The sequence below is a fragment of the Chanos chanos genome, chromosome 10, assembly GCF_902362185.1.
Source record: "Chanos chanos chromosome 10, fChaCha1.1, whole genome shotgun sequence".
NCBI classification, from domain to species: Eukaryota; Metazoa; Chordata; class Actinopteri; order Gonorynchiformes; family Chanidae; genus Chanos; species Chanos chanos.
Window position 1 is genome coordinate 12,064,647 of NC_044504.1, and position 16,194 is coordinate 12,080,840.

At 42.8% G+C, this 16,194-nt stretch overlaps 1 protein-coding gene across 4 annotated transcripts in view; it reads right to left on the bottom strand.

The window, feature by feature from the left end:
• The window catches only part of utrn (utrophin), a 157,100-nt gene that overhangs the window by 105,987 nt on the left and 34,919 nt on the right, over positions 1–16,194 (bottom strand). For all 4 annotated transcript variants that reach the window (XM_030786403.1, XM_030786402.1, XM_030786400.1 and 1 more), the window contains exons 11-28: positions 15,710–15,891; positions 14,957–15,107; positions 13,104–13,223; positions 11,165–11,266; positions 10,739–10,846; positions 10,050–10,229; positions 8,628–8,806; positions 8,332–8,437; positions 8,154–8,241; positions 7,560–7,801; positions 7,101–7,269; positions 4,404–4,531; positions 3,823–3,963; positions 3,035–3,148; positions 1,816–1,971; positions 1,192–1,362; positions 511–690; positions 259–393 (exon numbers count right to left, since the gene is read on the bottom strand). In XM_030786403.1, coding sequence (XP_030642263.1) covers positions 259–393; positions 511–690; positions 1,192–1,362; positions 1,816–1,971; positions 3,035–3,148; positions 3,823–3,963; positions 4,404–4,531; positions 7,101–7,269; positions 7,560–7,801; positions 8,154–8,241; positions 8,332–8,437; positions 8,628–8,806; positions 10,050–10,229; positions 10,739–10,846; positions 11,165–11,266; positions 13,104–13,223; positions 14,957–15,107; positions 15,710–15,891 — 2,652 coding nt within the window. The remainder of the gene's footprint in view (positions 1–258; positions 394–510; positions 691–1,191; positions 1,363–1,815; positions 1,972–3,034; positions 3,149–3,822; positions 3,964–4,403; positions 4,532–7,100; positions 7,270–7,559; positions 7,802–8,153; positions 8,242–8,331; positions 8,438–8,627; positions 8,807–10,049; positions 10,230–10,738; positions 10,847–11,164; positions 11,267–13,103; positions 13,224–14,956; positions 15,108–15,709; positions 15,892–16,194) is intronic.

Genomic DNA, 16,194 nt, shown 5'->3' on the forward strand with positions numbered 1-16,194 from the left:
CAAAGTGATTAATGTAATTCTTAATGATCAAAAGTACACACAGTGAAGAATGTTCTCCTCTACTGCGAATATAGGTTCCCTATGATTTGGCAGCACATTCAAGGGAAAAAAAAAAAACTAATAACAAAAAACTTCACTTACAAGAGCTGAGGTGTAAAAAAAAAAAAAAAGTTTTAGTTTTATTACAAACCCGTTACACCCCTAGTGTATGACGTACAGAGGGAGTGAGAGAAACAGAGAGAAGGATGGGCTCATTACCTCCAAAGCTTCATTCACAACTTCTGTGTTTTCTGGAAGGTTCTGTGTGGCCTGAACTTTCTCCTCCAGACTATTGAGCCAGTTTGACTCCAAATCCAGATACTGCAGCAGTTCAATCCAACACGACCAAACCTCCTACAGACAGACACAACATGTCTTCAGTGTAACACTACTGACCTTGGAACATTTCTCTTGTGTGTGTGTGTGTAAATGTGTGTATGTGCGCGTTTGTGTTTAGTGTCTTCAGAGTACCTCCAGTGTGTGACACTTGCTCTTGATTCTGTCACAGAGTTTCTGGTAGTTTTTCAGCACCGTCGCCAGCTCGGCAGTCAGGTCCTGGCCCCCGGACGGCATTTTGGCCGTCAGCATGTTTATACTGTCCTTCAGAATCTTCACTCTCACCTCCTTCTGCAACACATCCTCTTTAGCCCTCTGACAGAGCGCAGACACACACACACACACACACACACACACACACACACACACACACACACACAGCTCGTTAACACAGACACGAGTCTCAAACACACCATTTAACATTCACGGCTTTAAATCACTGTGGTAGTACACCTACACGCTCTGCAAGAATGATTTACAAAAAAAAAAAAAAATCAGAAATAGAAATAGCACTAAAACATGAACCGCATAATTAATCACAACTGTCCCGTGCAAGACAAATATAGCGTGAGATATGTAGTTACTTTATGACATTCTTTTTCATATCAAGAATAAGTCAAATGATTGACCAAAAACAGAATCCACAAAAGGGAGTGTCATTATTCACCGAGGTGCACTGTCTCTCTAACATGATGGCAAAGTCATTAAAACACAGACTAAACAAAAGCTTTTGTCCATAGGGTAACACAGCATATTCTTACATGCTTTTGACAGGTTAAATCATGTCTATGTCACTCTATGTCACATCAGCATTACCCTCATCTCCTGCAGAGCTCCCTCCAGTTCCTCCGGGTTCTTGTATTCGAAATCTCTCATGAGGAACTCCTCGTCCACCTGCGTCATCCACTCCTCCATCTCGGCCAAGTCTTTCCTCAGGTTCACCGCTTTCTCCTGACTTTCACACACTCGCTCCTGGTGGCTAAGCAACTGTTCAGAAAACAAAGAGCAAGGCCATTACAACTCCATTAAAGGCTAATTGATAGATTGACCAATCAGAGAAGAGTTAAAGCTCCCAGATCAAATCAAAGAGGAGTATGCAAATATACATCACAAATCCGCTCTATAAGCTCACTGAAAGAGAACTTTATCTAAAAATTTAGTGAACAGTATTAAACCACATTAAACTAGGGGAAGATGATGGACAAAAGCAGCTTGGATTTGTGAGTAGCACCTGAACTGTTCGGGGTTACACTACTCCGCGAGAGTTTCTCTCAACTCTAGTAAAGTTAACCTAGTGTACAAGTTCACCATGTGTTCTTATGTACTCCTCTTCTCTTCTACACCTTCTCTTTATATCCCTTTCTTATTTTGTCCTCTTGTTTCCTCTCAGTCTTTCTTCTTCTGAAAGAAAGAAGAAGGTTTTACCTCTTTCTTTCTTACCTGTTTGCTGAGAGTATCCCACCGTCTCTGGTTCTCCTCAAGCCCTAACTGCCCCCACCTGGTCAATCCTGGTACTGCAGTTTCCTGCAACGCTGTCACATTCTCAGCCATCTGTTTCAGTGAGGCCTCCACAGCCTCCATCTCCCCTACATACTCCTTAAGAAGACAAGACAAGGACTTCAGGCAGAGCCAAGTTACCAAATGTCCAAATGCTGACGGGTATTTTACTTTGGCAGACGCCAACCAAAACAGCTTACTGCTCTGTCTTAAAAATTGTCAAAGTTTACGAGGCACAAAAATGCAGCGTCAATGAAAGCATTCGCTATATAGCCACAAGATGTGAGGGGCGAACATTGAAAATCTGGAGACGGACAGAAACATAACTGTCCTGGAAAGACACTGAACACTGAACAAACAACATCAGTCAAAAGCCTGTATCAGCGTGGGAAAATACGGAGACTACACCTCATTTTTTGGCAACAACATCTAAGACTTTGACACTGTACCGTTGCAGACTTAAAGTGGAGACAGCTCATTTCATACACAGCAGTTTTTGTGTTTGTTCCACAGCTGAATGACAAATAAACACATTTTAAACACATAATTCTCATTTTTTTCTCCACAGAGACTTTCACGCAGAAGTGAGAGTACCAAAGGAGACAGTTTTGAACAATTTTAATTCTCTCGCAAAACAGTTCTCGATTTTGACAGCATGTTTACCGTTTTAAGTTACGTGACCTAAAACTAGAAAAGCATGTCTAAGGAAAACAGCGTGTTGTATTTGACAGAGGGCCTGAGTGGACGACACGTCTGTATGCACACATCATTTCCCTTTGGCTGTGTGTGGAAAGCCTCGTCAGCCAGGCCACAAGCTGCCTGTTTTTGCTGGTGTTTGTTGTTTCAAGCGTTTTTACAGCCATGAGAAATTTGACCGAGGCTGTCTGTAACACGGCTGGAATATCACCAGGTCAGCGAGGTCTGACCTCTTCATCGTAACGCAGCTGAGGGTCACTGAGAACTCTCGTTTGGCTCGGTAAAACAGCAGCCTGCCTCAGTTTGCCTCAAACAGCAGTCTCTTTAAAGAGCAGGACTCGGCAGGCATCGCAGAATTGTAAACGAAAGGATAAAGCTAGTGTTTGTCTTAGGGCTAAAGGAGAACGTGTGCTGTGGGGTACGGCAGGTGGGGGGAGGTGTGGTTTAAAGCGTGCGGAGACGAGACCTTGCATTGGTTGAGTTCTTCCTGAAGCTTGTCGGTGTCGCTGGTACTGGCGGAGTCATGTGCCAGGAGCTCCTGCACAGCGTCCAGCCAACGGCACACCTCTGCACTCCGTACCTGCTCACCACAGCGACGACAACACACAGTACGCCACACATAGCAGCTTAAAGAAGACACCGTGACAACGACAAACAAAGCACAACACATATGCAACAGCGCAGGTGCTAGGGACTCCACAATTCATCGAAAATCAAAATTCTGATACATGCAATTACTAAACCCAAAAAAAGGCTGTGATGTAATTAAACCTATTAATGCAACAGCCATGGGAAATACTTTATTATGATTGGCTGGCAGGGATCTGTTATATGCTATAATTGCTTATCGGGACACCGCAAACATGGATTTGGTAAAGAAGTTTAATCACTCCTATGAATCAGTGCTCCTGACAGGTTAAGTTAAATGTTTATCATATTCCATTTCAGATGTGTCCAAATAGTCGTGATGTGATGTTTGACAAAATTGTGTGACCCTAGCAGCCACCCATTGACACTAGGAGAGCATAGCTGAAGTGCAATGATTGGGAGAAGACCTGCTAACCCACACACACTCACACACACATACACACACACACACACACACACACAACACTGCAAGCTGTGTTTTAGGCAACACCTGACCCAGCTGGCACTAACAACTTGTCCGCAAAGCGTAAGTAACCTATATGGTGAGTATGAATTCAACTGTTTGTATATTTCAGTATGTAAATGCCTATATTGGATTGCACTTACCTGGGTGTCCCTCAGGCTACCCAGAATGCACTGCAGCATGCCCAGCTCGTCACGAGCCTGAGAGGACAGTTGGTTCCATTGCTGCAGTTCTGTGGGGTCTGAGGTCTTCGCTTGCCGCTGCTCCACCTCTGCACACAACACCTATACAAAGAAAAACACTTACTACACCTTTTTAAAATCTACTCATCAGTATTACTCACAACCACAACACGAGTTCTTCAGGATTACATTATCCATGGCCATGGCATTTCTATCACTGAACGACACTAATCTGAAATACCTTACCCATGAGCACATCACTGTAATAGAGGTAATTCCTGAATGTATTCCCCAACCCCATGCTATAACAGTCAATAAACTCCATTTCCAATAAGCATAGTATTACAGTTCACAAAGTCCACATTGCCCCAAACTACAGGGTTATGTTTAAAAACCCTTATGGAATTACATTACTATTCACCATAAAATTTAAGTTATTAAATACCATTGTATTACAGGAAATAAACCCCATTGCTGAGGATTACACTTGTTAGAGTGTAACGAATGTTTAAGCTCTAAGCCCTTTTTAGAGCTGGGCTCACCTGGGCTTTCTCCACGGCTTGTTCTGCTGTTGGCACATCCACAACACTTGCCCTGAGGGCACTCAGCCTGGCATCAATTTCCTGCACAGCACCGGCTGCCTGGGCATTACGCTCAAGACTTTCCAACTCTGGGGAGAGAGAGAGAGAGAGAGAGAGAGAGAGAGAGAGAGGGATAGAGGGGGGAGAGAGTTTCAAATTCATATTGCACACATTCTGTAGGCATTAGTGAAGGTCAAGAGTTTTCTATTTGCTTTCTGTCTGAACATTCTATGATTTTTAGGGAAAAACAGTTGATTATGTCCTGGAGCTATGTGGAAATGAAAGCATTGTTCAGTTTGACCTGGTGAGCAGAACACTTGGTGGAGTCAACACTTTGGTCACTTTGAACAGACACTATTCCACAGGGAGCTGGAGAGATATCCCTGGGAGTGGACCGCTCTCTATTCATTAAGTTCTGATGCCTGGACTACAGTGTAGCCCGTTCTTGCAGTATCTGATCACAAAATCTACAGACCAGCTCAAATCAGCACAACTCTTAATGGCGGAGTCTTGTATACATGCTGGCTGTTGTTATGTTAATGAGGAAAGACCTTGTATTTGATACGACGGCTAAACATCCAATGCGAACAAGACTTTCAGCGTATGCAGAGCTCCTTGAGTTTGCATGAGCGGAGCATGCATTCTCCATATGCAAGAACTGAAGGTGTCATTTCAGCGAGGAAATTCATGTATTTGTAATTGTTTGTATATCTGCTGCTATTAAAGTGCTATTCTAATGCATAGGATGCCTTTTCATCTTTCACAGTGATGCGTACTGACCACAAGGGGGTGCAAAAGCCTAGTTCTTTCTATTTCAGCGTGTCACAGGTGCATGCGTTAAATATGATACTTCAGCAGTAAACTCCCGTCTGAGGAGCCTCTAAGGAATGTAATAGATTATCAACAAACTGTAGAAACCTGAGCACAGCTGACAAAAACATCCTTTAATGGATGAGGACAGAAAATACAGCCTGAGAATATTTGAATATTTTGTGGATCTGTTGAATGGTAATGTTTTAGACTAATGTTTTGAGGGGTTTTTTTAAATAACAACTCCATACTAAACGTATCAAACATAAGGGGGTGTGAGGCAACACAAAGACTAAAAGTAAGCAAAATCCATGTAGTGACAGCACACATTCTAATATTCAAACTGCAAACATACTGCCTTGTCTCTCTCTCTCTCTTCCAGATGATTAACCTGTTACATAATGCACAAGTCTTTCCAGCCAGCGGAAGAGGAGTGGGGAGAACACAGAGAAAGCAGGGGGAGGAAAAAAGGGAGAGGAGAAAGAGGGAGGGCACACAGAGAGGGATATTTTAAACCTAAGTCCCCCTTCCGCTGAGACAAAATGGACTTTCTGGGCACTTAACCAGCTCTTGGCTGTTATTTAAAAAAAAAAAGACCTCTCCATACACAGTCCCTCTCTCTCTCTCTCTTTGCCTGTCCTGCAACACTGACCGGAGAACAGGTGCGTTGCCTGAGGTCTCAAACCGTTCTGACACTGATGCCGTCAATGGCAAAGGCTTTGAACTAGAGTTATTAACGTTTAACTCCACGGATTAATCATTTTTAAATCCTTTGGCGAATGGTCACTTTCTTTGTCAGTGCTCGCAACCTCCTGGTGTTTGAAGGGTTCACAAACAGGCCTAACACACAGTCACTCTGTCACTCAGCAGTCATGTCTCAATCCTCAAACCTGTGGAAGTGCCAGTGGGATTTCTGGGAGGCGTTTCAAAAGCGGGCATACGCTGAACGGCTGCATGCAGTTAAAAATAGAGCGTCTGTGATTTTACAAGAGGTCCAGGCATTTCGCTACACTCTGGCCTCACGGAAACTGACACAACAGCCGGGCAGTTTAAAACAGTTTAGCCATCATACTGGGAGAAATCTTCACTACAGCGGGAAACTGGACTGGATTATTTTCATGTTTAGGTTGAACAAATTATACAATTTGTTGAATTTTGGAAAATGACTGGCGGTTTGGTGACTAGTCTATAGATTAATAGATGAAAAACCCCAAAGCAATGTAAATGTTGATGTACACAAAACCGTTTTTCACTTCTGCAGAGAGAGGAGGAACAGAGGGAGGTGAGAGGGAGGAGGGCACAATAAAGCCTCTGTAATGTATTTCAACAGAAAATATCATACCAACAAATATATACCATTACCATCCAAAATGTACACTATACCCTGATATGAATTTTTGGTTATGGTTATCCTGTTCCTACTACATGGAAACCAAGACTTTGAATAAATCGAGTGCTGTTTCAGACCATGGCACAATTTCGTAGACAGCCACTCAACTGTAAGGACTGTCTCTCAATATCTCTGTTTATACTTCTTTTCTTTTCCGTTTTTCCCTGTGCAATCTTAAGTCTGTGTCATGGCATGCTACCCAATCCAGAAGGGAAGTCCACACTTTAAGTGTATGACACTGTTCAGTAAACACTTCATCTGTGACTGGCCTACAATTCAAAAGTTTTTCAGCCGGCCAAATTCAGAAAACTACAAATGCAGTGCAATACCTTTATAAAGTGAAGGATAAGGGGGGTGGGGTGGGGGGGGGGGGGGGGGGGGGGGTAGAACTGACACTGCATTCTGAGTAAGGGTGGCTGAAGTGTTATTAGGAGGTTCCTGGAACATCTTGATCGTACCTGCACTGAGCTCCTGCTCTCGTTTTGTCAGTTCCTGAGTGGTGGAAGAGTAGCGGGCGGTCAGGGTGGCAAAGTTGGTTTTCAGGGTTTCGGGAACGCTGGGCTCTTCAACCAGAGAAGAAAGTTCGCTAAGGCGTGGGGACAAGGCTGCTAATCCTTCCAAATGAGCCTGGAACAGAGAGAAACAGAGAGAGAAGAGAGAGAGGGAGGGAGAGAGAGAGAGAGAGAAAGTGACTTATTACAAATACTGCTACACTAACATCAACAAAACCTCACGAGAATTCTCACATACACTCACATTCACCCTGACACACTATCTCACACACAAACACACCAAAAGCCTCTGAGTTAGTGATAATTCCCACCAGAGGTTGCTTAAGTTCTAAATTCAGAGGTAAAGGGTTTGTTTGGCCTGTTTGAGGGGTTTTGAGATCAGTGGAGGTAAGACATTAAAGAGACCTGGCATTCTGCCTTGAGGGCCTGAAGTTTCTTCTCATCAGCAGTAGAACCAGCAGTAGAGCTCAGCCATTTTTCCGGCTCCACCAAAGCCTGATCCAGAGCCTGGAGTTCAGCAGAGCAGCTTTGGATGCGGTCTGCCAGCAAAAGCTTGTTTCTTAGGTCCTGGAGTAGTTTTTGACAGTTCTCCCACTCTCCACGCACCAAGTTCACTCCAGAATGAGCGTCAGTTGAGGGGAGGCCCTCTGTACAGACACACAGGAAACGAGAGACAGAAGGTTGTCAAAGGTAAATGATCCACTTTGTTTAGTTTGTATAGTAGTAGAAGGTTGGTGTGTGTGTGTGTGTGTGTGAGTGTGTGCAAATATTTTGTAAATGGACCTAATATTTGCATAAATGCCTATAAAATAAAATCTTTACTGTCCTGAAAGACTGGTTCTTAAGTTAGACCTCTCACTAAAATACACACTCTAAAGCTCTTTGTCCTCACAAGTGGGAACAGCAAGGAAAAGGAATCCTACATTGCTTTTATTCAAAGACAGATGGTGTCTCCAAGCTTTGTGTTTGTGTTTTGAGAAATGACCCATAATTCCTTACCCTTTTCCAATTGTTCCAGAATTTTCTCTCCTCCCTGTATCACCTTTCTTACTTGCCCCTCCCTCTCTGCTAGCCCAGCCTCTACTGCCTGATTGGACCAAAAAAAAAAAATCTTTCAGTAATGCACAAATGAAAAGTTGACTGAACAGAACTAGGGACAGTTTTGCAGTTTTTCCACCTGTAGTTTTTCCTTTGTGTCAGAGGCATCTCCAGAGGCCAGTCGGTTGGCTGCAGTTTTCCAAGAAGTAAGAAAGGCTAACACCTCAGGAATTTCACTTTCAACTCTGTCCAAAAGATGAAATAACAAAAGTCAGTATCACCGCAAATCCTATAAACCTTAATGAAAAGATATCTTTTTTATACAGTGAGTAAGAAAGCCTGAGAGGAAGACAATATGTGAATATGTGTGCTTGTACACACAAAAAAATGTAAACAAGCTTTAGTTGTTTGTTGCTGAGCGTGTTTGTCTCTTACAGTCTCCTGACTTCCATGTCAGCGTCCAGATGCCGTCTCTTCGGGGGGGCAGGCGGCGGTAGCTCGGGGTCGTCGCTGGCGACCGTCTGCTCAAATCGCTCGACTGCTGTGGTAACGGTCTCCATGACGACTCTCTCCTGCACCTGAGGCATCCCCGCCTTGGTCACTGCTTCAGTTACCTAGGAAACGGGACAGATGAAGGTTGTGAATGAGACAACTTAAACAGAAGTCAGTCCAGACACAGAAATACTGAAGAAGTCTGTTGTGTCAGCTTAGTGCAGGTTTGAGTGTTTGTAGCATCCTACCAAGCACAGAGACATCCAGCAGGGTGGAGAGAGAGAGAGAAAGAGAGGGGGGGAGGCAAAAGAGAGGTAGGGAGCACATAGTACAGTGTCAGTGTTATAGCACCTAGGGTCTCTAACTCTCTCTCATCTGATCCCACAGTGTTCCACCTCAGCTCATCCACATGACCATTTACTCTATTTTAACGCTATTTTATAAGAAAAAACTCTATTTTAACTCATCTTCACAGATGTCTACACTCACTCTGTATCAACTCATCAATAACCATTTACTTTAAATCTATTTTAACTCATACATCTACAAACACTAAGCACTCAGCATTAATTCATGAATAACCATTTACTTTAACTCTTTAACTCATCTTCACAGACTTAACTCACTGTATTAACTCATCCACATACACTTCCACACTAGCTCTATCTCAGATAATCCCTATAAATTTTGACCCATCCACATACACTTCTACACTATCTGTCTCAGATAATCCCTATAGATTTTGACCCATCCACATGCACTTCTACACTAACTGTCTCAGATAATCCCTATAGATTTTGACCCATCCACATGCACTTCTACACTAACTCTGTTTCAATACACCCACATAGACTTTCACACCCTTCATTTCAATTCATTCCCAGGTGCTGTAAGGAGAGAAATTTGTCGACCTTCTTAAGGCAAGCTGGCTGTTAAAGGAGGTAAGAGTGAGACATATGCCTCTGTTTGTAGAGCACAGGCGTCCTGTTTACATGTGTGTGTGTGTGTGTGTGTGTGTGTGTGTGTGTATTATTCCATTAAGTCCAGTGACTCTGTGACAGTCTACAGTGAATTTTACAGTAAGAGGTAAATTTAGAGCTTTTTAAAGCACTCTTCACAATTTCAACATCTGGCTAACTGGAAGGTACCACAACATGCCTTCCAACCACAATGCAGATACTTTCAGTTGTACGCTGATTAGTGCCCCCATTAAATCCAGTTCACATGGACACATCAATTCTCAGTGATTCAAGGATTCTTCCTGCCTCTCAGTATGGATCAGGCAGACAGACAAGCCCACAGACAGATAAAAAGACTGACAGACAGGCAGGAGATGAATGGAATTAAACGGAAGCTATCTCGTGCCTGGTTGGAGCAGTCCTCCAGTCTCTGGACCAGGTTATCCCAGCGCTGGGCCAGCTCCTCGGTATCCGCCTCAATGCGGAGGGCGGCTGCCGGGCTCTGGAGGAGCAGAGTAACATCCTGCCCCGCGTCAGACAGAGCTCCCAGAGTACGGCGCTTCAGAGCCATGTCCTCCTTTAAGGTCTGTCAGAGAGAAACATCAGGGTCAAAGAGTCAGCGTCATTCAGTTCTATGCAATCCAGTTCGGTTTGACTCCATTACAACATTCAAAAGACATTAAAAAAAAAAAGAAAGAAAGAAAGGAATTCAACAGTGAAACGGGCAGGTAAGAATATCAAGACAAAAAAAAACAGAATCCATAAAAACTGGCTTGTGAAACAGATACAACAATGTACTGTGAAAAAGGAATAAACATGTCCTAGCGTGACCGATTTGTGTATTTTTTTATAGCCAATCATCTTTTTTTACCTGTAAACACCTGATTGAATTTGATTTTGTGGTGTTCAGACATCAGTAGAAATGTCTGAACAAGATTCCTCATTATTCAAAATGTGTGCATTAATGGGAGTGATGTGGGGTGGAAATTCAATTTGACACAGGCTCCAAATCTAATATCTCCACTCTGCGAATCAGCATCTCTGATCGCAGCAAATGCTAATGACGTTAACATCCACGCTTGTTTGGCTGCTTACGGCTAATCTGCGGACGTTAGCGTTGATTTCATTTGGGTCTTTTAAGTTGACCATCTGAACCTCACTGAGAGCCTTCTCCTTCTCCATCAGCCAAGCACGGAACAAAGCCTGCAAACAAACAAATACACACACAAACACACACAGGCGCATGCACACAAACACACACACACACACAAATTGAGGTGCTATGCTGCATAACATAGCCAGTTTTAAGCTTGTTGAATTTGTGCCTTTGCTAGTATTACATTAATGTAAAATTCTTGAACTTTTCTGTGATTGAGCAAATACATACATTTTGTTAAGAAGATTCCAAAAGATTCCAATTTTTGAATCAGGGGGATGGGATAATCATTTAATAGAAGGCGTGGCCTTCATACTGAGCCTATTGTTTGTTTCTTTCTTTCATGGTAAAGAAAAGGATCTTACTTGGTCGTCCAACAGCTGCTGCCACACAACGTGCATTTCCTCCAGTTTATTCCATCGTTCTTCAGTCCAGCGACATACTGCGGCCCAGCGTTCACCCAGACACTGACCCCGGAGAGGAGAGGAGAGGAGAGGAGAGGAGAGGAGAGGAGAGGAGAGAAGAGAAGAGAAGAGAAGAGAAGAGAAGAGAAGAGAAGAGAAGAGAAGAGAAGAGAAGAGAAGAGAAGAGAAGAGAAGAGAAGAGAAGAGTTACACATAAAGCATTTACTAATTCATCCAACTAAGTGCAGTTTGCCCTGTTCAGCCATGATCTGCATAGTGGACTTTTTAAAGTCTGTTTTGCCGTTTTGGTGCACACTCCTCAACTAGTTGGAGAGAGACCTCTGTATCTCTCCCCGGGTGTGCTCAACTCCCAACAGCCTGCATTTAATCATAAACAGGACACCATCACCTTCAAAGTGAATGTTCCAGCAATTTTGCCGCAAAATTGATCTCAGAGGCATAGAAATGTAGCAGATTTCTCAGACCTTAATAACACAATCCCTTCAGCAGACAGATGAAAATGTTAAGACACAAATAGCACTCAATTTCATTACAGACCACAAAACAAATTACAGAGCTCTGCCGTCCTTCACAATTACCTCCCCCCTCTCTCGTTCTCTCATTCTCTCTCTCTCTCCCCCTCTTTCTCTGACTTAAAAGCACATCAAAAAAAGACTGCAAGGATAAAGAAAAAACCCTAATGTCAGTGAGGCAGAGCAGGACAGTCAACTGAACAGGCTACTGAACATCTCTGTGAGGGAGTTGTATTTGGAGGAGAGAGAGCACCGTTTGCCAAGGTCTTAGACCAGCTCAAACAGTGTGGAGTACCATGTTTGGGGAAATGTTCAGAGATTTCTGCTTGATTCTAATCAGAAGACGTCTAATAAGTTTAGAAATTCAGAGAGAGGGCAAAGAGCAACAAAGCAGCTGCACTGATTCACAGACATCCCTGTGCATTTCAGGGGCAGCAGCTCTGCAACCACTCTGACTCTTTTCCAGGTCTCCTTATTTTTAAAGAGATGTGCAGCCACACTCTCCCAAAACAAACAATGGGAACCGAAGCAGGAGACATTTACACATATTTACACAGCAGACCAAATCAGCCAGTGATAATAATGATTAAGATAACGTGACATTAGTTTGGTCAGAAGCCATTCTTAGCTCTTTTCCACTAGGACGGTGCTGGTGCCCTTGCCGGTGCCGGTGGGTAATTTTCCGTGGGGAAAAAATAATGTCGGACAGAACGCATCTGCTTGCTTTTTTGTAAATTTACTTTTACGCTACGCTTCCACACAGTGAAACACCTCACAAATTTTGCCTTAAAACTTCTCGCTCTGGGGGCAAAATTCATGAAAATAGTAAGTCTGTCCCCTAGCTCAAAAGTTTAAAAGAGTGTTCAAATGATGGTCTGCAGTGGTCTATTTGCACCAGCCAGAGCCAAGAGAGTGAGTGTTTTTTTTCTACCATTCTGGGTCCGACTACGTTCATGTAACATGTAAACAGCCTGTGTTAATGTAGACACAAAATATTGCCCATACATATTTTAATCGTATACATATTTTCATGTTACATATAGCCTTTAGCCTACCGCTATCTTGGTCAGACTTTTTTTGTTACTCTCGCCTCTCTAGAGAACGTCACGTAGCAAAGACATCAAATGCTGAACTGATTGGTTCTCGCGTGGTTTTTATTTGCATAGCCTCTGACGTCAGCGGTTCCAACTTTTAGGACCAGCAATTCTGTGGTGCCATGCCGGTGCCAGCTTTTAGACACCGGCACCAGTTTTTTGTCAGTGGAAAAGCACGGCCCCGGTGCTCGATTAGGCACCGGCACCGACACCGCGGCAGTGGAAAAGGGGTATCTGAGGCTCATTCTGAAGCCATTCTCGGTTGACTTTTACCTGCAGTTGGTCCTCCAGAGCAGCAGTGGCGCTCTCCCCACTGTTCTCATCCACCACAACCACCATATGTGTCAGAGAGTTCACCTTGACCTGCTCCAGCTCCAGGTCATTCTGTAACACCTGAGGGAAAGAGTTATAGGTCAACAGAACTGTATAAATCATCTGGATCTAAATTAAGTCCACCTCACTAAAGACTGACTTATAACAACCCATAATGGAATATTGCCATGGTTACACAGACGTCAGTGAACAGTGTAAAATTCACTTTTCAGCATGTCTGCTGAGTATGTATGACACAGGAGAATTAAGATGTAGTGGTTTGGTTTCAGTTGAGAGCGTGTTTGCGTGTGCTTGTGTGTGACAGAAAGAGAGAGCGAGTTTTTAGACCATGACAAAGCTCAAACAGCGATGAGACCGATGGAAATCTCTCCTCACACAGAACAAACAGAGCGTGTTAGTCTTGATCCTGTTCACTGAGGCATATACTCATCTGCTCAGTCACTCCTCTCTCTCTCTCTCTCTCTCTCTCTCTCTCTGTCTCTCTCTCCCTCTCTCCCTCTCTCTCTCTCTCTCTCTCTCTCTCATTTACAATACACATGCAGAACCTGAGAAACACTCAATGCTTGAATGGAATTCAAACATACAAAAGTCATAGTTAATTTCTGTAATGGCTTCTAGGCCCAACTGCAGACATAAATCAGTTTTTTCTTTTGTGTGTGTGTGTGTGTGTGTGTGTATTCTACAACGCACACAGATTGTTGTCTCTCCACATTAACATGATAAATATGTCACTCGTTAATGCACCCAGTCCATCCAAACAGAGATAAAGTAGATAAGGAGGACCAACTCTAAACCAACACTTCAGTCTTCTGGAAAGATCTAAAGCACTACATGGTCAAGACTAAAATCAACAGGCCAGTACAGTATGTTTATGAGGAGGTTAATGAGTGGCCTGCTTAACAGACCTCTGACTGACTAATCAGGAGTGCTCTTCTCTCTCTCTGTTACCTGTTTACTCAGAAAGTGCTAACATTTTTAGCAAAAGGGGAGTTTGTTTATTATGAATGAAATGTTGTCTCGGCCTTTCCATGATTCGCTTTTCCAAATTAAGACCGTGGAATGAATGAGCAGGTAGCTGTTTTGAACGCACTTTCGAGTCCTTCTTTAAATTAATGAAATTCCATTTATTGAAACAAAAGATGTCAACCAAAAAGACTTGATAATTCCAATAACACATAAAAGAAAACGAAAATAACTTAGATTTGTAATATAAAGGGAAATTAAGTGAATCAAAAGTGGTCAAAAAATCGTTTTCAACCACCGTCACTCAATCCGCATTTACCAGAAACAAACTTCCAAATCCATTCTCCCGGGTTTTTCCCACGGTGACGTAAATGTGCCCTGGCTCTACCGTAAGTACAAGCATAAACTTTCACCTAGAATGTCATTTTTCCAACTTAGCACAAACAGGTACATAGGTGCATAAATAATATTAATATTCAGATATATTTACAAAACACAAAGTTATTAATTCACAAAATGGCTACAACAAATGTAATAAAGCATGTCCACTGTAACAGTCTAAAAATCCGGTGGCCAGAATAATGACATTGAAGATAAGTCGCCAGTCCTGGTATAGTATTCTTTTTTTGGTTAGAATTTTATTGGTGTAATATCCTTTTCATTTGGCTAAAGTGCACCACTGTGTGTCCTGCACACCTTACGTCATACATTTTTTTTATTATTATCCAATCAGGTTTCCTCACTTTTTCTTTTCTTCATACTCAAATAGTTTCCTTTTCTCCACTAATAGAATAGTTTCCTTTTCTCCACAAATAGAATAGTTTCCTTACTTTGTGCTGCTCTATTTGTGCTTTGTATCCCTCCATGTCTCCGGCAATTGGTTCAGCCTCCATCTTACGGATACGCCCCTCTGTCTCCGTCAGCCAATCAGATAGCTGCTGCAGTTGCTGTTGCTGAAGGTCCATCAGAACTTCATGAAGCCTAAAGAAAGAAAGAAAGAAAGAAAGAAAGAAGAAAGGGGACAATGGGAAAGATCAAATAAAAACAAAACATTCATCCCTCCTGGAAATTACATGTATCTGACCAAAATTCATGGGAAGGCTTTGAAAGAAGGAAACAGAATCTTCTAGATTCATTCTACAACTTTCAGAGAGGGAGACAGAATGTTCTCTTATGACAGCAGAGACAAGTTTTAACATACACAATCAACAGGTTAATTGGCTCTGAGGACACTGGGTACAGGAGGCAGTAGAAGTTGACACCAGCATCTACACCAAGTGTCCCCTTAGTAACCGTGCATTGTTTCTCATTCAATTACAACAGATCTCTCTTCAGTGCATGGCATAAGGACATGCAGTCAAGCATGTGATGTCTTTCACTCATACTTGGATAGATACACAAATGAAATCAACTGCTAACCAATTGAACATGGGTCCACTTCAGTCTGAACTCAATGAGTTTAACGAGACTGCACTGAGTGTTTGATCCTTGTATGTGTGTGAAGATTGTATTTGATCAGATCATGCATGGTAAATACATACACTCCAGGAGGGGTCTGTGTAGGCAGAGGTGTGTGTGTGTACCTGGCCTGCCGATCCATGCTTGCCACTCGCAGATTCTCCCAGCGGGAGTTGAGGAGGGTCATTTGCTCTCTGATCTCCTCCTCTTCCTCCTCAGTCAGGTTGCCCTGAGCGATAAGCTGGTTTCCTGCCTGCAGCACATTACCCACACTGCTCTGGTGCGCTGTCAGCTCCATCATGAAAGCCTGACAAAAAAAGAAAAAAAAAAAAAGGTATGGACAGAGAACTGTGACTAACGCAACAGAAAGACATACGCGATCCTCTGGGTTTAGACTCAAAGGTCTCCGTCTACAGGAGAAGAAATAAGTTATTTCAATAAACAGCGATAATATATCTTAATATACATTTGCATAAACCTTAACAGGTCTTTGGCACGTCACGTGCTTAGTAGGATTACAGTACCGATACTGGTTATCAAACATAATACATTTCATGTGCTTGTTATAGGTAACATCATTTAGCATGTTTAAGGTACAACTGTGTGCTGA